This window comes from Entelurus aequoreus, linkage group LG14 (genome assembly GCF_033978785.1).
Source record: "Entelurus aequoreus isolate RoL-2023_Sb linkage group LG14, RoL_Eaeq_v1.1, whole genome shotgun sequence".
Taxonomy (NCBI): Eukaryota; Metazoa; Chordata; class Actinopteri; order Syngnathiformes; family Syngnathidae; genus Entelurus; species Entelurus aequoreus.
The window spans coordinates 57615341-57641053 of record NC_084744.1 but is presented as its reverse complement, the minus strand read 5'-3'; the positions used below and the strand labels follow the sequence as shown (position 1 = coordinate 57641053).

General features: G+C 40.2%; 3 protein-coding genes across 6 annotated transcripts in view; all 3 read right to left on the bottom strand.

Moving 5' to 3' along the window:
- Positions 1 to 4022: 4022 nt before the first annotated feature.
- Positions 4023 to 11475, bottom strand: LOC133665103 (kelch-like protein 40a). The gene is made up of 6 exons (XM_062070306.1): positions 10257 to 11475; positions 9983 to 10143; positions 6484 to 6591; positions 6226 to 6411; positions 5956 to 6105; positions 4023 to 4450 (listed from the first exon to the last, which is right to left on the bottom strand). Exons 1-6 carry the CDS (start codon positions 11367 to 11369, stop codon positions 4339 to 4341), a joined length of 1830 nt encoding a protein of 609 aa, XP_061926290.1. The 5' UTR covers positions 11370 to 11475; the 3' UTR covers positions 4023 to 4338.
- Positions 11476 to 13403: 1928 nt separating this feature from the next.
- The window catches only part of LOC133665104 (protein-cysteine N-palmitoyltransferase HHAT-like protein), a 62050-nt gene continuing 49740 nt past the window's right edge, over positions 13404 to 25713 (bottom strand). For 2 of the 3 annotated variants that reach the window (XM_062070307.1, XM_062070308.1), the window contains one exon: positions 23049 to 25665. In XM_062070307.1, the coding sequence (XP_061926291.1) occupies positions 25523 to 25665 (143 nt within the window). In that variant the 3' untranslated portion in view covers positions 23049 to 25522. Of the gene's footprint in view, positions 14057 to 23048; positions 25666 to 25713 lie in introns of those variants that run through there. The other variant, XR_009828687.1, reaches the window with a different exon arrangement.
- Positions 21191 to 22549, bottom strand: LOC133665105 (uncharacterized). 2 transcript variants are annotated; one of them, XM_062070310.1, is made up of 3 exons: positions 21876 to 22549; positions 21694 to 21810; positions 21191 to 21557 (listed from the first exon to the last, which is right to left on the bottom strand). In XM_062070310.1, the coding sequence occupies exons 1-3, from the start codon at positions 22429 to 22431 to the stop codon at positions 21253 to 21255; spliced, it is 978 nt and encodes a 325-aa protein (XP_061926294.1). In that variant the 5' UTR covers positions 22432 to 22549; the 3' UTR covers positions 21191 to 21252. The 2 variants fall into 2 exon arrangements, with proteins under 2 accessions (XP_061926294.1, XP_061926293.1); XM_062070309.1 differs by having other exon boundaries at positions 21191 to 21597; positions 21694 to 22549.

The window sequence follows — 25713 nt, the reverse complement described above, 5'->3', positions numbered from 1 at the left end:
TATTCTTGTTCTTAGAAATGAAGGCTATTCCACAAAATTGTTTGGGTGACCCCAAACTTTTGAACAGTAGTGTATATTTTTTTTAATCGCCACATATTAAACCATTTGCACTTTGGGCGGTGTATGCTTCCAGTTCATTGCGCGTGTGACTTTAGTGAACGTGCTGTATCAGATTTGTCCAACCGCGCTTCGAAAAGCTGTGTGCTATTGTAAACATTAATCCTGACTTCCTCATTTTTATTTATATAAAAATAAAAAATCGCCACATATTAAACCATTAGCACTTTTGGGCGGTGTATGCTTCCAGTTCATTGCGCGTGTGACTTTAGAAAACACGCTTTATCAGATTTTTCCAACTGCGCTTCGAAAAGCTGTGCGCTATTGTAGACATTAATCCTGACTTCCTCATTTTGATTTATATATTTTTTTAAATCACCACATATTAAACCATTTGCACTTTGGGCGGTGCATGCTTCCAGTTCATTGCGCGTTTCGATGCCGGGGGGTTTGCGGGGACGTGTGACTTTGGGGAACATGCTTTATCAGAAAATGAATGGAAAAATGTTCATTTCGTTTAAACTTGGTGTCCAACTCATTTTAGCTCAGGGGCCGCATGGAGGAAAATTTGTGCACATGCGGGCCGGACTATTAAAATAAAAAATAAAGACGACTTCAGATTGTTTTCTTTGTCTTACTCTGGCCAAAAATAGAACAAACACATTCTGAAAATATTACAATAAAAATATAGAAAAAAACTAAAGTTTAGATCCATGAAGGAAAGAAAAAAGTGAATGCATGTTTATAACTGAATACATTTAAATATGCATAAAAATGTGTTTTCTTTTGTATTATTTTTATTTTAGGAATTAAGTAATGTTTATGACAACCTTTTTCCAAAATGTGAGATATAACAGGATAATGCATACATTTATCATTTGTTTTTAAAACGCTTACAAAAAAAAGTGGTACCCAAAAATTTACTGTGGGACCCCATTTTTATGACTTGATGAGGTCCCTGGGGCCCCATTTTGAAAATTCCTAGGGCCATCACTGATGATGTATCGGTGCGTGCAAAACAGCAGCAGGCGGCTGTGGCCTGCGGGCCGGTTGTAATACTAATCACATATCATCCCGGGGGCCACAGATAATTGACCTGGGCCTTGACTTTGACACATAGGGTTTAAAGTGTACTGGAGTTTGAATTTATTATTATTTATTGGGTTTATTCAAAATGAATTTTTCAGTATCAAGCGGTTCAAGTCGGCTAAAAATGTTTACATAAGAGTTTATTTTCGCGGGGAATTTTGGGCAAATTGATGAATTTTAAATATTTTCTGTTCCGAACCGAAAAACAAATGTAATAAAATGACCGTATTGTTTGTTGTAAGTTGATATATATTGATTTGTGTTCTTTTTTTTTGTTTTCTTTCATGCTAACAAAGATACACGGTTATGCAGAGGTGTACTTTTAACACATTCTAATTTAAAATTTTAATCAATTCCGAATAGATTCTTTATTCCACATGATTCTCGCAATGGATCATTTTGTATAATAATTCTAACAAAGCTTTTTCAAAACAGATTACAAGTTAGAATCGCTCCTTCCGTGACCTAAAAACTTATTCTTAAAAATGCATTCTTATTAAAAAATTTTTTTTTTAAATTTTTTAAATACATTTTTTAAAGTATGAATCGTGGTGAATAAGAATCGCGATTCGGATGTGAATCGATTTTTTTTTTTTGTGCACCCCCTGACAAATGAACTCAAACTCTAAATTTTGTGACATTCACGTTGAACAGACTAGTAATTTAAATATTTTTAATCATTTCTATTAGATGACAACGAAGTAATATATTGAAAAATCATATCGCGGACATATTCAGCAATATCCTTTTATAATTTTAGAGCTGCATGCTTGATGACTTAAGGGGCTGATTAAAACTAATTCCATTAACTGTGTTTTTTTTTATATATAAAATATATATTTAAAACATGCAGTATCTCTTAAATGAAAAAAAAATGGACACAAGGTTATGCAGAGGTGTACTTTTAACAAATTATTATTTCATCCGATTACCTGGGGTGATGATTCGATTCCGAATGGATTCTTTATTCCACATGATTCTCGCAATGGATCATTTTGTATAATAATTCTAACAAAGCTTTTTCAAAACAGATTACAAGTTAGAATCGCTCCTTCCGTGACCTAAAAACTTATTTTAAAAAATGCATTCTTATTAAAAAAAATTTTTTTTTAATTTTTTAAATACATTTTTTAAAGTATGAATCGTGGTGAATAAGAATCGCGATTCGGATGTGAATCGATTTTTTTTTTTTGTGCACCCCCTGGCAAATGAACTCAAACTCTAAATTTTGTGACATTCACGTTGAACCGACTAGTAATTTAAATATTTTTAATAATTTCTATTAGATGATAACGAAGTAATATATTGAAAAATCATATCGCGGACATATTCAGCAATATCCTTTTATAATTTTAGAGCTGCATGCTTGATGACTTAAGGGGCTGATTAAAACTAATTCAATTAACAGTGTTTTTTTTACATATAAAATATATATTTAAAACATGCAGTATCTCTTAAATGAAGAAAAAATGGACACAAGGTTATGCGGAGGTGTACTTTTAACAAATTATTATTTCATCCGATTACCTGGGGTGATGATTCGATTCCGAATGGATTCTTTATTCCACATGATCCTCGCAATGGATCATTTTGTATAATAATTCTAACAAAGCTTTTTCAAAACAGATTACAAGTTAGAATCGCTCCTTCCGTGACCTAAAAACTTATTTTTAAAAATGCATTCTTATTAAAAAAAAAAAAAAAAAAAAAAATTTTAAATACATTTTTTAAAGTATGAATCGTGGTGAATAAGAATCGCGATTCGGATGTGAATCGATTTTTTTTTTGTGCACCCCCTGACAAATGAACTCAAACTCTAAATTTTGTGACATTCACGTTGAACAGACTAGTAATTTATATATTTTTAATCATTTCTATTAGATGACAACGAAGTAATATATTGAAAAATCATATCGCGGACATATTCAGCAATATCCTTTTATAATTTTAGAGCTGCATGCTTGATGACTTAAGGGGCTGATTAAAACTAATTCAATTAACAGTGTTTTTTTTATATATATAAAATATATATTTAAAACATGCAGTATCTCTTAAATGAAGAAAAAATGGACACAAGGTTATGCAGAGGTGTACTTTTAACAAATTATTATTTCATCCGATTACCTGGGGTGATGATTCGATTCCGAATGGATTCTTTATTCCACATGATTCTCGCAATGGATCATTTTGTATAATAATTCTAACAAAGCTTTTTCAAAACAGATTACAAGTTAGAATCGCTCCTTCCGTGACCTAAAAACTTATTTTTAAAAATGCATTCTTATTAAAAAAAAAAAAAAAAATTTTTTTTTAAATACATTTTTTAAAGTATGAATCGTGGTGAATAAGAATCGCGATTCGGATGTGAATCGATTTTTTTTTTTTGTGCACCCCCTGACAAATGAACTCAAACTCTAAATTTTGTGACATTCACGTTGAACCGACTAGTAATTTAAATATTTTTAATCATTTCTATTAGATGATAACGAAGTAATATATTGAAAAATCATATCGCGCACATATTCAGCAATATCCTTTTATAATTTTAGAGCTGCATGCTTGATGACTTAAGGGGCTGATTAAAACTAATTCAATTAACAGTGTTTTTTTTACATATAAAATATATATTTAAAACATGCAGTATCTCTTAAATGAAGAAAAAATGGACACAAGGTTATGCAGAGGTGTACTTTTAACAAATTATTATTTCATCCGATTACCTAGGGTGATGATTCGATTCCGAATGGATTCTTTATTCCACATGATCCTCGCAATGTATCGTTTTGTATAATAATTCGAACGTAGCTTTTTCAAAACAAGTTAAAAAGGCATATTTTAAAAAATGCATTCTTATTTTTTTTAAAAAAAGGTTGTTTTTTAAATACATTTTTTTAAGTATGAATAAGAATTGCGATTCGGATGTGAATCGTTTTTTTTGTGCACCACTGACAAATAATAGTATAATGTTTTTTTTCTTCCCAGGGAAGCGTAACAGAAAATAATCGAGAAGGGGACACAATCACTTTATTTTTTGAACAATGCATCACATAACTGCTTTTTTTATAATACATAATTGCCACGTAGACTCAAACATCTCATCCTGCTGCCAAGAGCCGAAACGTTCATACCTTCAGACCACGTGCGCCGATTGATAACCTCTGCGACAGCAACGTGGTTTCTCTGGCGGTAGCGTTACAACTTGCTGAGGCGCAGCGTGTTGAGACGCACGGGAAGAACGCTGGCTCCCTCCGCGAAGCTTAGCTCGCGTAGAATCCCAATCCAGCACTTTGTTGCCTCGTCATACCTGTGGGAAGACGGATATTTTAGGAATGGTCTGATGTCCGTAGTTGGCACGTTGTGTAAATGGTAAATAAAAACTGAATACAATGATTTGCAAATCCTTTTCAACTTATATTCCATTGAATAGACTGCAAAGACAAGATATTTAACGTTAAAACTGGTAAACTTTATTAGCTCATTTGGAATTTGATGTTTCAAAAAAGCTGGCACAGGTGGCAAAAAAGACTGAGAAAGTTGAGGAATGCTCATCAAACACTTATTTGGAACATCCCACAGGTGAACAGGCTAATTGGGAACAAGTGGGTGCCATGATTGGGTATAAAAGTAGATTCCATGAAATGCTCAGTCGTTCACGAACAAGGATGGGGCGAGGGTCACCACTTTGTCAACAAATGCGCGAGCAAATTGTCGAACAGTTTAAGAACAACATTTGTCAACCAGCTATTGCAAGGAATTTAGGGATTTCACCATCTACGCTCCGTAATGTCATCAAAAGGTTCAGAGAATCTGGAGAAATCACTGCACGTAAGCCATGATATTATTTACCTACGATCCCTCAGGCGGTACTGCATCAGTGTGTAAAGGATATCACCACTGTCAGTAATGTGGAGAATGCATATATGTTTAAGAGTTCTTTCTTTATTCATAGTCATGTTTAAAGCAGCTAGTGTTTTTCCATTTGTACGCTTTCTATTTTTTCATTTTATCTCCGCAAGTAAACTGTGTGTTACTTTGAAGGCTTGCACTGTAGGAGTTGGAGTACTCCCTTATGTCTTACCTGTAGTAGAACAATAAGGCTGTATTCCTTTTGGGGGGGGAGGGGCCTTTCTTCGTATGCAAGAAGTTGTCTCTTCCGTTTGAATGTTAGACCAATTTGAGAAGCCGGTATGAATGTATTGGTCTGGGCTGGTCTCCTGAAGCTTCAGTAAAACTTGATAATATTCCTGTTCTGTCTTGATGGTCCTATTTACTCTGCATATATGTCATCTGAAAGAACTTGGGATTGACCAGTGACTTTAATTCCCTGAGAGGGAATACTGGGCAGACGCAAAAGTCACTACAGTTGGTCGCTACATCTGCAAGTGCGAGTTAAAACTCTACTGTGCCAAAGCCATTTATCAACAACACCCAGAAACGCCGCCGCCTTTCGCTGGGCCCCGAGTTCATCTAAGATGTACTGATGCAAAGTGGAAAAGTGTTCTGTGGTCTGACGAGTCCACATTTCAGATTGTTTTTGGAAACTGTGGACGTCGTGTCCTCCGGACCAAAGAGGAAAAGAACCATCCGGATTGTTCTATGCGCAAAGTTCCAAAGCCAGCATCTGTAAGTGCAAGTTAAAACTCTACTATGCAAAGCCAAAGTGTTGCTGCCATTAAATTCCAAGTTAATGATTATATGCAAAAATACTTAAGTTTCTCAGTTGGAACATTAAATATCTTGTCTTTGCAGTCCATTCAATTGAATATAACTTTCAAAAAAGGTAAGCAACTGTACCGAGGCCTCCCCTACCTCCAGAAGTCGGTCAACTCAGTCGGGACTGGCGCCTGACTGGTTTCACTGGGCATCATAGCGAAGCCCCCGACGGCATACAGGGAGCCCCTCATGGACAACAGACTGAGAGAACTGCGCTCCTGGGGGAACTCTGTGAACTCAGACCACCTTGACAACACAAACACACAATCAGCCGCTAGATTACGACATGGCGTCCTGCTACTGTCCTGGTTTAACGAGTCATTACACAGGCGGATGCCTCATCTCGTATAAAGGTCGTCGTCTCACGTGTTACTGGCGATGTCGTAGACCTCTGCAGAGCCGGTGAGGCCTTTGTCCGTCACCCCGGTCACCACGACGATCTGGTCCCGGTGGACGGCGACGCCAAACAGGGAGCGGGCCGTCTTCAGCGGAGCCAAGTCCGTCCACTCAAACTTAGTCGGGTTGTAGACACAGACCCTCCTTGTGCACTTCCTGTTTGGAAGCATCAAGGTTTTACCCCGGCGGGGAAAATGATTGTGTATCGTAGGTCGGAAGGACACTTACTTGCTCGCCGATTTCCCGCCGATGACGTAGACAAGGCCTTTGTGCGATACAGTTCCGTGACCGTACACAACATACGGCAGGGGGTCCGACTCGCCCCATTTGAAAGACCTGAAAGAAGAGGTCCTTTGGATCAGACTTTCCTTACGGGGTGGACGGATCGATTCTGTTATCGACACCAAAAGATAGCAACATGGTTCAGAGGATTCTCTCATGACAATCATTATTATTTCTTGGTTAAATTCTCCGCCCGGAGATCGGTAGGTCGTGAGTTCATACCAAAGACTACGGTCCGTAATATCATCAAAAGGTTCAGAGAATCTGGAGAAATCACTGCACATAAGCGATGATATTACGGACCTTCGATCCCTCAGGCGGTACTGCATCAAAAAGCGACATCAGTGTGTAAAGGATATCACCACATGGGCTCGGGAACACTTCAGAAAACCACTGTCAGTAACACCCCCCGAGCACACCTCAATGATGGACGCTTTTGACCTCCCTCCCTCCTCAACGACACCTGGAGTCAAACTTTTGCTTGCATGCAGAACGGCCCCAGGCCTATGGACACTACATCAACACACCCAAGACAATTGGCATATACACACACGAGACAATGGGCATACACACACACACACACACACACACCCTCCTCCACCCCACGCCTTCACCACCGCTTGATTCCCCTTCGGGGTGATGGTCGGCTGGCAGCGCTTCATAGCAGCAGTCGACCTCCAGGGCCCCAACTCCCCCCCCCTTCGGTTGCAAGTTGTCGTGAGTATATGTAACATGTTTATGTGTGCATGGCATGGAGGTTTTTTCCCACTCCAGACTAGACCCCCTTAGGAGTCCAGTCTAGATTGTATTTTTTTACTCATCTTCTTCCCCGGCGTTTTACCTTTTTCCCGCCTTTTACGGAGCGCCTCATGGCGACCCATCAGCGTTCCTGTTCTGTAACCCTGTACACGGTTTGTCTAATCTTGAACGGGTTTGTGCTGAAAACATAGTTTCGTTGTACTTGTTGCAATGACAATAAAGACCTATCCTACAGTTGGTCGCTACATCTGTAAGTGCGAGTTAAAACTCTACTCTGCAAAGCGAAAGCCGTTTATCAACAACACCCGGAAACGCCGCTGGCTTCGCTGGGCTCGAGCTCATCTAAGATGGACTGATGCAAAGTGGAAAAGTGGTCTGACGAGTACACATTTCAGATTGTTTTTGGAAACTGTGGACGTCGTGTCCTCCGGACCAAAGAGGAAAAGATGGTTCAGAGGAATCTCTCATGGCAATCATTATTAGCCTGCTCAGTGGCCTTGTGGTTAAATTTTCTGCCCTGAGATCGGTAGGTCGTAAGTTCAAACCCCGGACGAGTCATACCAAAGACTACGGTCCGTAATATCATCAAAAGCTTCAAAGAATCTGGAGAAATCGCTGCACATAAGCGATGATATAACGGACCTTCGATCTCTCAGGCGGTACTGCGTCAAAAAGCGACATCAGTGTGTAAAGGAGCTGGACGAAGTGGCTGGGGAAAGGGAAGTCTGGGCTTCTCTGCTTAGGCTGCTGCCCCCGCAACGTCCGGTAAGCGGAAGAAGATGGATGGATGGAGGAAGTGCCAACCCACTCCGATAAAGAAGGTGAGAAACACTATTGAATTCAGGATAGAGCTTGTAACTATCCACAACCCCTTCCTCTACGATCTTTGCCATATCTGCGATCAAGAGTCTTCAATAATAGTAGAAGGGATGTGAAATGTTAATATATACATTTTATTCATATTTGTTACCCATTGTTTCATCAATATTTTTGGGTTTCTGGAATGTATTATTTCACGGATGAATAGGAACACCTTGGGATCCCCCGGGAAGAGCTGGACGAAGTAGCTGGGCCCCGCAACTCGACTTCGGGTAAGTGGAAGAGGATGGATGGATTAATTAGGTTTATAATTCTTCTATTATTGCTTCAGTTTTAATTTGACTCTGTTGAAAACCGTGGAATTACTTCATTGTTGAATTCTTCACAAATACTTTGGTAGATGGTAATAATTGTTTGTGTTACGGTCGGGTGGTCGCATGGTTATGCGTGGATCAATTCCCCAAGATGCAGACGGAACTCTGGAGGCAGTGTGCAGGTAAGACAATGATTTCTTAACCACAAATCAGGCAAAATACAAAAGTACAGTAAGCGTGCCGATAGCACGGGAAGCTAAGGAGACAGTTAGCGGGAAAGCTTAGCATAGAAACTAGAATCAGAAGCTAGGATTTACCAACGTGATGTTGCATGAAGCAAACAAAACAGCCGAGTGTGGCGAAAGGCAGAAATAAATAGCTCTCTGATTAGTGCCCGGGAGCAGGTGAGCGTCCCGAACACTAATCAGCACCCATGGCAACCAAGAAACACAAACCCAGGGGTGCTGAAACAGAACTAAGGGAGTCTTAAACTAAAACAAAACATGATCCGGGCAACGGATCGTCACAGTTTGCCTATAATCTTTTTTCCTGTGTTGTATTCTGATTATAATCATGTTCAACAAACTAAAACCAAATCATTCAAAGATCTTTCAATAATTTCAAGTATCAGAATCTCTGTATAGGTAATACAGTCCCTGCATTTACTTAGTATCGATACCAAAATGTGTGATATCGCTCACCCCCAATGTTGCCAGAGTTGTTTCTAGGATGTTTTATTGATTGTGACACAGGAACAAGGATCCTGCATTATTCTTATTATAGTACATTAATAGGTATTGTATTATTTTACAATTTTAAATATGGGGAGAATAGATTAATAAATAGATTGCTTGATTAAAATTTACTGCATAATGAATCGTAGTCGGTTGTTTCGGTTTAAAAAAAACTTGGAAGAGACTCCCATCTTTGCGGCAGATTCCTAAAACACTAGAGTGCCGTCATGTAAAGGATCTTTGACTCGATTTTTGGCAGTAGGTCCTTAAAAACAGCAGAGTGCTCCTGTTGTACAGACAGGGCTGGTTTTACCCCGGAATTTAGTAATGCTGGCAAAATAAACAGACCAAAATAAATGTCTGTTGCAGAGGATGCTGGTTCCCAGGAATAAACAAAATAAGAAGGGATAAGTCCGCTCCCTCGGTCCTTAACCAGGGCTAAAGGAGCTAAAGCTATAGCTTTAGCTCCTTTAGCCCTGGTTTACAGTCATGTTCCTGGTATGTGGCCTACTACAGTACCTATGTCCAATGTGTCATTGGCAATCTCTGAACCACCGCTCATTTTTGTTGGACTTTGGCATATTCTAAAAGTAAAATGTATTCATTAGTAATGAGATCATAGATATAGTATTAGATATTGCAGTAATCTGCCTCATGACAGAAATATTTTAATGTATTCTTCAGATAGCATTGGGATTGACCGGATTGGTTTTAGCATCTCAAATGTACAAAATGTTTCAAAGTGGATTCTTCATTTTTTGGTGGAAAAAGGTTGGATACCATTTTTTAATCAATGAAAACATGGCCCTGTGTACTTACTGCCGGTCATAGATCATGACTGAGTCCAGGCCGTGCTCTCCTTCCTTCACTTCCTTGCCTCCGACAACAAAGATGGAGTTGTCCACTTCGGTCATCCCAAACAAGCAGCGAGGGTTTGGTTGTGAGGGCATCCCGAGCCATTCCGAACTCACTGGGTCAAACTGGGAACGACAATAACGTCAGTTGGGAAATGACGTTGACCAGAAATCCAGAGCGCAGCCTTAGGATTTCAGGTCATAAAACATGTTAACGGACTCCACAGTGACGAATCTACCTGCAAGAAGTAAGAGCTGAAGGGTTCGTCTTTGTTTTCCTCGTTGTAGAGAATCCCGCCCACGACAAACACCTGGTTTTGTTTGGTAACCAAGCTACAGTGATTCTTTGGAATTTCTGTGGTCTCTGACACCACGAAGCACTCGTTTCCTACCGGTTCATAAGCCACAGTCCCTGTTTCACTGATCATGAGTATCAAGTCCAGTTCAAACATCCCAAAGCGAGGGTTGTTGTTGAGAATTCCCGGCAGAAAACTCTCCTCATCTTCCTTATCCTCCTCACTTCCTTCACTGCCCGGTACTTTTTCCTTCTTGGGCTTTGGTAGACAACCTTTATGAGCATCCTTGACCAGATCCAACTCCTTCTTGATGTCCTGGTTCAACTGGATCAACTGATGACATTCCACTTTTTCTTTAAAGTAGTCCAAAGGCATCAATCTAAAGCGGACGCAGTGCAACAATTTTGGCAGTTCCTGTACTCGCGTTTTCTCATCGTGTCTCACCCAGTCCATCAGCGATTCAAAGACCGCTTCTTCGCGCTCCACGTTAAGGGAGTCGGAGCTGAGGATGAGGGCCAGTTCTGTCGCGGCGAGCTGCAGGAAGTCCTGGTCTCTGATGACAACCTGGTAGCGTTCACAGATGAACTCCTGAGCAGTCAAAGCGAGCCTGGGGCAGTCCAGTAGCAGCCCCAGCCTGAAGATAGCCAAGCAGTTTCCTAACACCAGCTTCTCTTGGAGATACGACACGCAAACCGAGAAAATGGACGGGATCTGGTACATGTTAGCGACCATGAAGATGTCCTGGACGTTCTGTTCTGTGAGAGTGATGTCAGACGTGTAAAGGTAGCGTAGGATCAGTCCCATAATGCCAGGCTCCACATCTTTGAGGACTATCTCCCGCTTTTTGCTCTCCTCCAGCTCAGACAAGAACATTGCCTTGAAGAAGGGACTACTGGCTGCCAAAACCAAGCGGTGGCACGGGAACTCCCTCTCCTGGATTTTCAGAATACAATCCACAAACTTGTCATTCTCCAAAAGGTCGCACAGACCGTCTTGAAGCAGGGTTTGCTGGTACATCCGTGGCTCCTCCGTCGGGTCTATGGTCAGGGTAGCCATTTGTTCCGTCGCCTTATGCTGGGTCTGCTTACGCCCCACAACAGAACGAGACTGTCACTGACGTGCTCACGTCTCAAAGTCCTTCTAGTAAGCTTCAACGGGTGGGCCGCAGCTGTCAGTAGCTGTCAGGCCTGGCCTTCTGGGTATTTATAGACCGCACTCTCTCAGAGTTGTGCAATCCATTTCGGTTGATCGGAAAGAGGACCTACCCACGCACGCATCACGAGGACCCCCGGAAACAGCTGAATGACTTCACACGTTATATCCAGGAGGCGACTAAGACCTGAAATGACTTTGAAATGACATCACAGGCTGGTTTTCTTGATGCTCTTCTACGTGAAATATTATGTGTAAAAAGAAAGACCTTGGGAAAAACAGTCCTGCTGAGTGTCAAGGTGCGATGTCTACCATCTATACCAGTGATTCTCAAACTGTGGTACATGGGCTCCAACTAGTGGTACGCCAAAGAATCACGTGATTAAAGTAAACATTTTCTTTCTTTCTTACATTCGAACACAGTGTTACTGTTCAAACTGTGTGTAATGGTACAGTGGCCAAAAATCTCTGCCTTGTTTTTAATGAATACTTATGCCCACTATGCTATTGTATTTCAATTTTAGTCACCATGGTGGTACTTGGAGAGCCATGTTTTTTACCAGATAGTCTTCTCAGACTAGTAGACGACTAATAGGTAATTTTTCGGACATGTGGAACTGTACAACTGCGATGGTCCTCAACGTAACTTGTTTCAGGTGCGTGACCATTTGTACCGGGTAGTGGGAATTTCCAAGTTCCCAGTCAGAAATCTCGACTGGAACGCCCCCCTGAGGTCAGACTTCCTACTCGAGGAAAGTCAGAGTCCTCGCCGAGGTTATTGGAAGGTACCACAGGCTTGTCCGAAGCAAATAAACAGTTAAGCAGTGGCTTGACTGCATGATTTCGATCGAGTAAAGACTGAAAGCCTCAGACCTTGTAGGAATATGAGAGAGACAGTGAAAACAAAGTGTTTTCAAGGCAGGGAAAATGTAGGACAACAATGTCTGATATCCTGAATTTTATTGCAGTGGTACCTTGGCTAACAAGTGCCACGACCCAACACGTTTTTGCAGGGTACGAGCTGTCTCCTGGCTAGGGGACGGTGTGGCGCGGGTTGGGAGAGTGGCCGTGCCAGCAGCCTGAGGGTTCCTGGTTCGATCCCCACCTTCTACCAACCTGGTCACGTCCGTTGTGTCCTTGAGCAAGACACTTGATGGGTCGTGGTTAGGGCCTTGCATGGCAGCACCCGCCAACAGTGTGTGAATGTGGAAATAGTGTCAAAGCGCTTTGAGTACCTTGAAGGTAGAAAAGCACTACACAAGGCCTTGAATACCAGGAACACCAATCATACCATCAAGCATGGTGGTGGTAGTATTATGCTCTGGGCCTGTTTTGCTGCCAATGGAACTGGTGCTTTACAGAGAGTAAATGGGACAATGAAAAAATTCTTCAGGACAAGCTAAAATCATCAGCCCGGATGTTGGGTCTTGGGCGCAGTTGGGTGTTCCAACAGGACAATGACCCCAAACACACGTCAAAAGTGGTAAAGGAATGGCTAAAACAGGCTAGAATGAAGGTTTTAGAATGGCCTTCCCAAAGTCCTGACTTAAACGTGTGGACAATGCTGAAGAAACAAGTCCATGTCAGAAAAAAAAACTCTTTTTTTGTGACCAACAAGTACGTCCCAGGGGCCAGACTGTAGTTTGGGTACCCCTGAATATATTTCGGAGGTATTATTGTTAGAAAATGTGCATAACATATTGAAGTGTAATGTGTGCTGTGTTCAATTTAAAGTTTTTGTGGAAATGCTAAGAAAAATAATAAAGAGGTGTGGGCGGCCAAGGTGTTGTCCCTCACAGCAACTGGAAAAGGAGGCGAGTAGAAAGTGAGCAGCACAGATTCAATAAGCATCGGTTTGTCTGGCCTTTAATGCCTCTTGTAATGTCATTGTGTGTGTGTGTGGAACATTGCTAATCACATTGCCTTAAACGAGGCCATCTTCTGGTGACGGAACGTAATACATCACCCAGCCTACCATTCACCAGTCAGTTGGATGCTGTTGGGTAGATATCGCTGTTGACATACATTCATGTAAAACATGTTTTCTTCTGAATGGAAGAACATTTTATTTCTGTTTTGATAGATTCAAAAGTCCCACATTGAGAAAAGGCAATGCAGTCGGTGTAAACATGTGATGGTGACAAGCAGGCCACAGGTAAGGATACTGTTAGCTTAGCATTGCTCCGTGCAAATATGCACGGATGGCATTCTCTGCAGTCTACAACACATTCAAAGTCGATATTAAGCCCGAAGCAGGATGGACTGTTTTTTTTGTTTTTTTAACAGACGTACATAAAAACCATTAGCTGCATGCAATGTGGACGACCCCACAGCACCTTTTCATGTCTCCTTCACGTGTTAGCCCTTTGAAACATGCTCTTCATCAGTGTTAGCGTTGTTATCATCATCCACCGGATGCTTTTGACCCAGCAGGTGCAAGACATTGATACAACGTTGATTATAGGCCTTGAAAACTGACTTGAAAACAATGTTGCAAAATACTTGTATTTGTAAATTGAGACAACGTTGGATCCACGTTGTTTATTGGGAAATGACCGAATTTCAATGTTACAACCTGACATTGAATAAACCTTGTTTCAACGTTCTATTTGTGTTGTAGAAAATTGGTCGGAAAATGACCAAAATTCAATGGTCAAATCAACGTCAGAACCCAACATTGATCAAACGTCGTCGAAAAGCATGTTGTTTCTATGTTGTATTTGTGTTGTAGAATATTGGTTGGGAAATGACCAAATTTCAACGCTAAAGTCAACGTCACAACCTGACATTGATTAAACGTTGTCAGAAAACATGTTGTTTCAATGTTGTATTTGTGTAGTAAAATATTGGTTGGAAAATGACCAAAATTCGACGGTCTAACCAACGTCAGAACCCGACATTGATTAAACCTCGTCAAAAATCATGTTGTTTCAACGTTGTATTTGTGTTGTAGAAAATTGGTTGGCAAATGACCAAAATTCAATGGTCAAATCAACGTCACAACCTGACATTGAATGAACGTTGTCAAAAAGCACGTTGTTTCAACGTTGTAATTGTGTTGTGGAATATTGGTTGGGAAATGACCAAATTTCTATGGTCAACCCAAAGTCAGAACCCAACATTGATCAAACGTGGTCAAAAAGCATGTTGTTTCAACGTTGTATTTGTGTTGTAAAATACTGGTTGGCAAATGACCAAAATTCAACGGTCAAATCAACGTCACAACCTGACATTGATTAAACGTCGTCAAAAAGCACGTTGTTTCAACGTTGTATTTGTGTTGTAAAATATTGGTTGGGAAATGACCAAATTTCTATGGTCAACCCAAAGTCAGAACCCAACATTGATCAAACGTGGTCAAAAAGCATGTTGTTTCAACGTTGTATTTGTGTTGTAAAATACTGGTTGGCAAATGACCAAAATTCAACGGTCAAATCAACGTCACAACCTGACATTGATTAAATGTCGTCAGAAAGCATGTTGTTTCAACGTTGTATTTGTGTTGTAGAATATTGTTTAGGAAATTACCAAAATTCTCAACGGTCTAACCAACGTCAGAACCCGACATTGATTAAACGTCGTCAAAAAGCATGTTGTTTCAACGTTGTATTTGTGTGTTGTAGAAAATTGGTCGGAAAATGACCAAAATTCAATGGTCAACTCATCAGAACCCGACATTGATTAAACGTTGTCAAAAAGCACGTTGTTTCAACGTTGTAATTGTGTTGTGGAATATTGGTTGGGAAATGACCAAATTTCTATGGTCAACCCAAAGTCAGAACCTAACATTGATCAAACGTTGTCAAAAGGTATGTTGTTTCAACGTTGTATTTGTGTTGTAGAATATTGGTTGGAAAATGACCAAAATTCAACGGTCAAATCAACGTCACAACCTGACATTGAATGAACGTTGTCAAAAAGCACGTTGTTTCAACGTTGTAATTGTGTTGTGGAATATTGGTTGGGAAATGACCAAATTTCTATGGTCAACCCAAAGTCAGAACCCAACATTGATCAAACGTTGTCAACAAGTATGTTGTTTCAACGTTGTATTTGTTAGAATACTGGTTGGAAAATGACCAAAATTCAACGGTCAAATCAACGTCACAATCTGACATTGATTAAATGTCGTCAGAAAGCACGTTGTTTCTTTTTTTTTAAACTTAAATTTTTATTCTGTCACATGCATACATATATCAACAGGGTCAACATCTTACAATATATACATAGTCAATTTATATTCCATATCAAGCATTTGTGGTGTCATTTTCCTGAGTTTTGTATTCAGTCCATTTTGTCCATTTCTCAAGAAATAGTTCCTCCTGTATTCTGAGTCTATGTGTAAATCTTTCCATTACATATAGTTCTTCCACAATGCACAGCCACTGTTCACAGGTCGGTGAGCTGCTACTACGCCACAGTCTTGTAATTGCCTTTTTGCTGGCTGCTAACAAAACCTTGACTAAATAGAAATCATCGAATTGCATATATTCCTGCGTCAAGTTTCCCAAGTATAGTATCATACTTGTTTTTGGAATGTCATATTGTAGTACTTCTTTTATCACTGACCACACGTCATACCAATATTTTTCAATATTGGGACAGTTCCAGAACACATGTTCGTGGTCAGCGTCCATATTTCCACATAGCCTCCAACATGGTTGTTTCTTTGCTGCGACTCTTCCGCTTATTTTTGGAGTTATAAAGTATCTAGTCATGTTTTTCCAGCAAAACTCCCTCCATACCCTAGAACTCGTGGCCGTGCACTGCGTTTTACAAATATTATACCAGTCCTTTTCAGTGATCTGCTCCCCAAATCCTCTTTCCCATTTCTCTTTAATGTACATGGTTGAAGTCCCCTTGCTTGTCATCAATCCCTGGTAAACAGCTGAGATCACTCTACATTTTTTATTATTATAAGCTTGTACCATTATTCTAATTAGCGGGTTCATTGATGCCCTTTTAATTTTTTTAATATAGTAGTCCCTTATCTGTAAATACCGGAAGAACTCATGTTTGTCTAGATCATATGTCGCCCGTAGGTCTTCGAAACTCCTCATCTGCCCATCTTCCAACAGTGTGCACCTTGCCGTCAAGCCTTTTCGTTCCCACTGTTTAAACCCATGATCTTCGAACCCAGGCTTGAAATTGGGATCACGTGTCAACCATCCTAGTATCTTTCTTTCATCCTCTAATTTGTATTTTTTTGAGATATTATTCCAAATTCCAATTGTAAATTTAGTAATCGGACTCAGTTCTGCCTCTACTCTCTTTTCTATTGTTTTATTTGCCAACAAGTTTTGGATAAGATCTCTCCCCTGGTCTAATTCAATTCCCTTCCATTTCGCTTCGTATTCTGGTCTACACCAGCATACTAGATACCGAAGTTGGGCTGCATGGAAATATTCTTTCAGATTTGGTAATGCCATTCCCCCTTTTACCTTGGGCAGCTGGAGAGTTTCGAACCTAATTCTGGGTCTTTTACCCCCCCATATGAATCTCGATATATTTTTATCCCACTCATCAAATTGTATTTGTGGTACTGCTACTGGTAGGGATTGAAACAAGTACAAGAGTCTCGGCAACACATTCATCTTGATTATTTCTATTCTTGAGCTTAAGTCCAGACACAGCACTGACCATCTCTCCAGATCCATTTTAAGCCTCAGATTTATCGACCCATAGTTGGCTTCATATAGTTTATCTCTTTCCTTTGTTATATTAACTCCCAAATATTTGACCATTTCCAGGTCCCAATTTAGTTTATACGTCTCTCTAATTTCTAATGAGGGGTTATAGTTTAACAATAATATTTGTGTTTTTGTGACATTTAACTTATACCCCGAATATCGTCCATAATCTTCGAGGGTTCTCATTAATCTAGGGAATGTTTCTTCTGGATCTCGGAGATAGATCAGTACATCGTCTGCAAAAAGCCCCACCTTGTGTTCATTATGTCTAATCTGTATACCTTTAATTTCCTTGTTTTCTCTAATCAGTTGGGCTAATGGTTCTATAAATAATGCGAATAACGTCGGGGATAAACAGCAACCCTGCCTGGTAGACCTCTCCAATTTGAAGCTTTTCGAAAGACTTCCATTTATTTTGACTCTAGCTGATGGTTCTTGGTATAGTGACTTTATTATCTGTACTGATTTTTTGTTAAAGCCTAGTCTTTCCATTACTTTATACAGGTATAACCAATTTACACTGTCGAATGCTTTGTGAGCATCAACACTCACGAGCATAGCACTTGTTTTTGTCTTCTGTATTTCATCAACTAAATGTAAGGCTCTCCTTATGTTATCCTGAGTTTGTCTTTCCCTAATAAATCCAGTTTGGCAGTCCTCTATTAGATCCGACATAAAGTTTTCAAACCTTTTTGAAATAATAGATGTATACAACTTGTAGTCCACATTCAGTAGCGAAATAGGTCTATAATTGTTACAGTCTTCTTTATCTTTACCTTCTTTATGTATTACTGATATAATCGCTTCTTTCCATGAGGGGGGAATTTTTCCTTTTTTAAGGGTGTAATTAAAGGAGGTCTGTAATAAGGGAATCAACTCTTCTTTAAATGTCTTGTAAAATTCGGCACTAAAGCCATCTGTCCCCGGGGATTTGTTATTTTTGGTCCTTTGTATTGCTTCTTCAATTTCCCCAATTGTTATATTAGCGTTTAGCATCTTGTTTTGGCTAACTCCCAATGAAGGCAGGTCCAATGAATTTAAGAGAAGTTCCATTTCCTCCTCTCTTGCCGCAACTGGTTGTGTATATAGTGTTCGATAATAATTTTCAAATACGTTTTCAATCGCTTCTGGATCGTATAATAGGTTGTTGGTCTTGGGGTCCCTTATTTTGTGAATATTATTTAATGTTTGTTGTTTTTTCAGTCTCCTAGCTAACATCTTTGTTGCTTTAGAGCCTCCCTCGTAGTATGTTTGTTTCACAAACCTGGTCTTTTTTTCGACCTCATCCATAAGCATTTCGTTTACTTTTTTTCTCATGTCTTTAATCTGATCCATTATCTCAGAGGTTCCCACTGTTTTATGTTGTTGTTCCAAATCTTTCAATTTTCCGATTCGTTTTTGATATAATTCTAATCTTGCCTTTTTCATAAAAGATGTTTGAGCTATCAACTTCCCCCTTAAGACCGCCTTCAGAGCATCCCATAAAATTGTCGGCTCCACCTCCCCGTTATCATTCTCTTCTAAATATGAGGTTATATCTTTTTTTGTTGATTCTATCACACTTTCACTATTCAGGATGCCCACATTCAATCTCCATAACGTGTTTTTCTTCCTACTATTTAGATGAATTGTCAAGTATATGGCACTATGGTCTGAGAGATCCGTTACTCCTATGTTGCACTCCTTCACTCTGTGTATTTCTTCTTTGTTCATCAGATACATATCTATTCTACTGTACATTTGATGTGGTGCTGAGTAATGAGTATAGTCCTTCTCCAACGGGTGTAGTTCTCTCCATATGTCTATTATTCCCAATTCCTTCATCATTATGTTCACATATTTGCTAATGTGTTCCTTACTTCTAATCGTGCTTGTCGTGTCTAAGTTATAATTCAAAGTCAGATTAATGTCACCTCCACACAGCCAAACCCCCTCTGCTTCTTTGTTAATAACATCAAATATTTTCTCATACGTGGATTTACCGCTATCTGGGGGGACATAGACATTAATTAACGTTACTGTTTGGTTTTCCAATTTCCCTTTCACTATTATATATCTCCCCTCTTTATCACATATTTCCTTGATTAATTCAAATTTAACTGAGTTCGATATTAATATGGCGACACCCCTCCTATTACTCTGTTTTAAGAATGTACTGTAAAATGTATTGTTGTACCCGAGTTTCCTGAATTTTTCATGTTCCTGTTTAGATAAGTGCGTTTCCTGTAAATATATTACCTGCATCTTTTCCTTTTTGAATTTAGCCAAGACTTTGCTTCTCTTAATCGGATTGTTTAACCCATTAACATTCAATGACACCACCCTTACTTCATTACTTTGCATAAAGGTTTTCCTTTCGTACTTTTTCTGTCTTCCCTGTATCACGTCTGTTGCATGTTTCAGTTAAATTTTTTTGAATAATGAAGAAAATAAAAATAAAAATAAAACAAGAAACAAAAGATGACCCCCAAGGTACAGAGGCTCGCTCGCGTGATCCTCTCCAATCCTCAACCTGGCTAGCTTTAACCATTTCCTATCTCTATCGCACAGCGAGCGACTCTCCTCTACACAGGTCCCTCAACCATAACATTGTGAGTTAAAATAAAAGAAAAGATAAACAAAAACCCCTAAGAGGGTATATAGGAGAAAAGTCAATGTTCCAATAAGAAAACAAAAAGTATCAATATCCACGGTTCATGATTCTATATCAAAGTTAAATCTCTGGGATTATATCTATATCAGGACAGAGAGCATATTCCTAGTTATACTACCTAGTAACCAGTGTTCTTTTTTGAACATGAGAGACAAAAAAACAAAACAGAAAAAAACCGGTAATATATATGTGGACCTATATGTGCACATACATGTAAATACATATACGCACTCACCCACAACCACGCATATATTCACTTGAAAAAAGGAATGTGGTAGTATTCATTTCGCATATCAAACTACTTCCATTGCACCAGGGTACGTATAGACCTGTCTCCCGAGCGCCCCAACGGGCGCCACCGCAGCACCACAACACTAAACCGGCTGTCGACCCAGCTACGGCAGCACCCACCACAGCGCCCCGGAGACAAGCCCACCGGGAACGAGGACAGGGGAGCCCCTCTACGCTAGCATGTCCAGTGTAAAACAAAGTCAACAACTTATCCATAATATTGATGTATATATAGATCGGTCTCATCCTCAACATATATGCAGTACAACTGAGTAATAAAATAGAAAATAATAAAAAATATAAACAAATAGAAAAATATAGAGGGAGAGAGGGAAATAGGTGGTGAAAGCAGAGACAACAATCGAGCTGAGACGAAGGGGAAATGCCTTCCAGATCCCTCTTTTAGTACACAAGAGTATGAAAAGGTATTCAAGTTGAACCCTGTACAGATCAGGTTCCATAATGTTTTGTCGCCTGTATGATATCCAATGTTCAACCAATTTAGTCCCTTAAATATTATACATTCTCCCTTATACCGTCATCTTTCCTCTCTCCCTCCGTGGAAAATATAAATAAAAAAGGTTTACAGTAAAATACATAAAGGATCATTACAAACATGTAGTGCTTCTAAATGTTTATCAGATACCCACGTAAAATCCCATTCACACATACATATGCATACAAAAACATGCGAACTTGCCCACATTCCCACAAAAGCACCCACACACGATCCATGTCCTGATGTGGATACTCACGCACGCACCCACACACATATGTATGAATGGATACACACACACGCACACACCCACACACACACACACCCACATACTCACACACACACACAAACAGAACAAAACAAAAAAAAAGGTTTGTATTCTATCTGATTCCAGATCTAATATCTTATAGAATGAGAGTTCAAACATAGACTAAACCAATAAACCATACCAGCGTTTCCCTTATTTCCCCTGACCATCCCCCTCCCCCCCGTGAGTCCCAAGTTCTTGCAAAAGTCCAAAAGAAAGTAAATCTCTGTCCGTTTCCCCTCAGTCTATTCCCTTCAATGTGTCCATTTCCTTGGCAGTCAACCGTGGATGTGTCTATTTACATAAGTGTCAGTTGTAGTGGTGTTCTTACCCCATTTCTCGGATCAATGCTACTCAGTACCGTCATTCTCGTCCAGAGCCCCCATGTTGTCTCCGGACTCGCTGCCGCTGCCGCCGTCTTCTTCTTCGCCGTCGTTCACCTCGTCGTTATATTCTCCTTCCACGCTGATGCCTCCCATCGCCTCGTCCTCTCCTCCCGGACCGTTCTTCCCGTGCGTTCCATCCTCTTCGTTGCCTAGTCCAGCGCCGTTCTCCTCCTCTCTCTCCCGGCCGGTGTCGCCTCTCTCCTGGGTGGTGGCGCGCCCTCTTCTCGCTGGTTTGGTAGTTGTGTTTCTCTCCATGTCCGGGAGTCTGGCTATACGCCGGTCATAGAATCGTTGTGCTTCATCAGCGGTCTTGAATGCATGCGTTTTGTTTTTAAATTCCACCTTTAAAACAGCTGGAAAGACGAGGCGGAATCGGACATTCTTCTTCCACATTTGAGCTTTTACCTTGGTGAATGTGGCACGAAGTTTCACAGTAGCTGGCGCATAATCTGGATAGAGCATAATTTTCTGTCCCTTCCATTGTAGCAGGCTCCTGTCTGCCCGTAGTGCACGCATCTTGTCCTGAAAGTAATGGAAGCGGACAATCATCACTCTAGGCCTCGGGTTGGGCCCCGGATTTTCCTGACCGATCCTGTGCGCTCTGTCTAGTATGGGTGGCTCGGTGAACACGTCCCCAAGTACTGTGGCAAAAAAGTTTTGCATGAATTGAACACAGTCGTTCCTTTCCCCAGGACTCGGTAGTACGTTCGTGACGCGCAGGTTGCAGCGTCTAGACCTGTTAGAGGCGTCTTCCATGCGTTCGTTCAGTGACTCGTTCTGGGTCAAGAGCTGCTCACATATAGCCTCAAGAGCGGTGACTCGTTCAGTTAGCTGCGTTGCGTTTTCTTCCAAGTCGACGATCCTTTTGCCTTGATCCTCCACAATTATCTTCACTTCATCCATGGTCCTCTTCAGCGGAGCTATTATATTCTCCATTGACGCGGTCATGAGTCGGTGTAGGCTCTCCATTTCTGGGGGTAGGCTGGCTGCGGTCATGCTACCAGCATTAGCCTCTTTAGCAGCTACAGAGCTACTAGCTGGAGAGGCTAAGCTAGTCCCACTGTTTGTAGTGGTAGTTTTACTATGCCGAGTAAAGTGCGCCTTTATCCCCTGCTGTGGAGTTTTGCCGCCCCGCGAAGCCATAGTGTGCCTATAATCACTTATGTTCTCCTTTCAACTCGAATTTCCTCACAATATGTGGTTTTTATACAATTTGAGTGTCAAATTCACGGAGAGTCGCTCGGACGCGTCCTCCCTCCTTCACATCTTAACCGGAAGTCAGAAAGCACGTTGTTTCAACGTTGTATTTGTGTTGTAGAATATTGTTTAGGAAATTACCAAAATTCACAACGGTCTAACCAACGTCAGAACCCGACATTGATTAAACGTCGTCAAAAAGCATGTTGTTTCAACGTTGTATTTGTGTGTTGTAGAAAATTGGTCGGAAAATGACCAAAATTCAATGGTCAACTCAACATCAGAACCCGACATTGATTAAATGTTGTCAAAAAGCACGTTGTTTCAACGTTGTAATTGTGTTGTGGAATATTGGTTGGGAAATGACCAAATTTCTATGGTCAACCCACAGTCAGAACCTAACATTGATCAAACGTTGTCAAAAGGTATGTTGTTTCAACGTTGTATTTGTGTTGTAGAATATTGGTTGGGAAATGACCAAAATTCAATGGTCAAATCAACGTCACAACCTGACATTGAATGAACGTTGTCAAAAAGCATGTTGTTTCAACGTTGTAATTGTGTTGTGGAATATTGGTTGGGAAATGACCAAATTTCTATGGTCAACCCAAAGTCAGAACCCAACATTGATCAACCGTGGTCAAAAAGCACGTTGTTTCAACGTTGTAATTGTGTTGTAGAATACTGGTTGGCAAATGACCAAAATTCAACGGTCAAATCAATGTCACAACCTGACATTGATTAAACGTCGTCAAAAAGCATGTTGTTTCAACGTTGTATTTGTGTTGTAAAATATTGGTTGGGAAATTACCATATTTCTATGGTCAACCCAAAGTCAGAACCCAACATTGATCAAACGTTGTCAAAAAGTATGTTGTTTCAACGTTGTATTTGTTAGAATACTGGTTGGAAAATGACCAAAATTCAACGGTCAAATCAACGTCACAACCTGATATTGATTAAATGTCGTCAAAAAGCACGTTGTTTCAACGTTGTATTTGTGTTGTAGAATATTGTTCAGGAAATTACCAAAATTCACAACGGTCTAACCAACGTCAGAACCCGACATTGATTAAACGTCGTCAAAAAGCACGTTGTTTCAACGTTGTATTTGTGTGTTGTAGAAAATTGGTCGGAAAATGACCAAAATTCAATGGTCAACTCAACATCAGAACCCGACATTGATTAAACGTTGTCAAAAAGCACGTTGTTTCAACGTTGTAATTGTGTTGTGGAATATTGGTTGGGAAATGACCAAATTTCTATGGTCAACCCACAGTCAGAACCCAACATTGATCAAACGTTGTCAAAAAGTATGTTGTTTCAACGTTGTATTTGTTAGAATACTGGTTGGAAAATGACCAAAATTCAACGGTCAAATCAACGTCACAACCTGATATTGATTAAATGTCGTCAAAAAGCATGTTGTTTCAACGTTGTATTTGTGTTGTAGAATATTGTTCAGGAAATTACCAAAATTCACAACGGTCTAACCAACGTCAGAACCCGACATTGATTAAACGTCGTCAAAAAGCATGTTGTTTCAACGTTGTATTTGTGTGTTGTAGAAAATTGGTCGGAAAATGACCAAAATTCAATGGTCAACTCAACATCAGAACCCGACATTGATTAAACGTTGTCAAAAAGCACGTTGTTTCAACGTTGTAATTGTGTTGTGGAATATTGGTTGGGAAATGACCAAATTTCTATGGTCAACCCAAAGTCAGAACCCAACATTGATCAAACGTGGTCAAAAAGCATTTTGTTTCAACGTTGTATTTGTTAGAATACTGGTTGGAAAATGACCAAAATTCAACGGTCAAATCAACGTCACAACCTGACATTGATTAAATGTCGTCAGAAAGCATGTTGTTTCAACGTTGTATTTGTGTTGTAGAATATTGTTTAGGAAATTACCAAAATTCACAACGGTCTAACCAACGTCAGAACCCGACATTGATTAAACGTCGTCAAAAAGCACGTTGTTTCAACGTTGTATTTGTGTGTTGTAGAAAATTGGTCGGAAAATGACCAAAATTCAATGGTCAACTCAACATCAGAACCCGACATTGATTAAACGTTGTCAAAAAGCACGTTGTTTTAACGTTGTAATTGTGTTGTGGAATATTGGTTGGGAAATGACCAAATTTCTATGGTCAACCCACAGTCAGAACCTAACATTGATCAAACGTTGTCAAAAGGTATGTTGTTTCAACGTTGTATTTGTGTTGTAGAATAGTGGTTGGCAAATGACCAAAATTCAACGGTCAAATCAACATCACAACCTGACATTGAATGAACGTTGTCAAAAAGCACGTTGTTTCAACGTTGTAATTGTGTTGTGGAATATTGGTTGGGAAATTACCAAATGTCTATGGTCAACCCAAAGTCAGAACCCAACATTGATCAAACGTTGTCAAAAAGTATGTTGTTTCAACGTTGTATTTGTGTTGTAGAATACTGGTTGGCAAATGACCAAAATTCAACGGTCAAATCAACGTCACAACCTGACATTGATTAAACGTCGTCAAAAAGCACGTTGTTTCAACGTTGTATTTGTGTTGTAGAATATTGGTTGGAAAATGACCAAAATTCAACGGTCTGACCAACGTCAGAACCCAACATTGACTAAACGTCGTCAAAAAGCATGTTGTTTCAACGTTGTATTTGTGTTGTAGAATATTGGTTGGCAAATGACCAAAATTCAATGGTCAAATCAACGTCAGAACCCAACATTGATTTAACGTTGTCAAAAAGCATGTTGTTTCAACGTTATGATTGAATTTCTCTACGTCAGGACCTAATTCAACAAGTTCTCAACGTTGTTTCCGTGTCTTGTGCCTGCTGGGGAGGAAAGTCCAAATAAGTCCATTCATTGTTATCCCAACAAAGAAAGTATTTTTGGTTGACTCGTATAGAATACAAAGAAATGCACTAAAGGTGAGTCTTTGTGCCAAAGAGTGGTGAATATCTCCGGACAGTGCGGGGTGATGAAAACCCACAACCGGCTCGTTTTTGAAGGCTCGTTTGCGTCCATCTATTCTGCCTTTTCTTTGCCGCCATCGAGTGGCTGGACTGCCTCCGCCTCCTCCCTGAGGGCCTGCAGACGCTCCCTCTCTTTGACCAGCTGCACACCACAGTAGGTCACCAGGAGCACAGAAACGGTCGACAGAGGGAACCCTGCGGAAGAAAGGACCGACGTGATCAAGTCTGATTGGGCAGTAATAT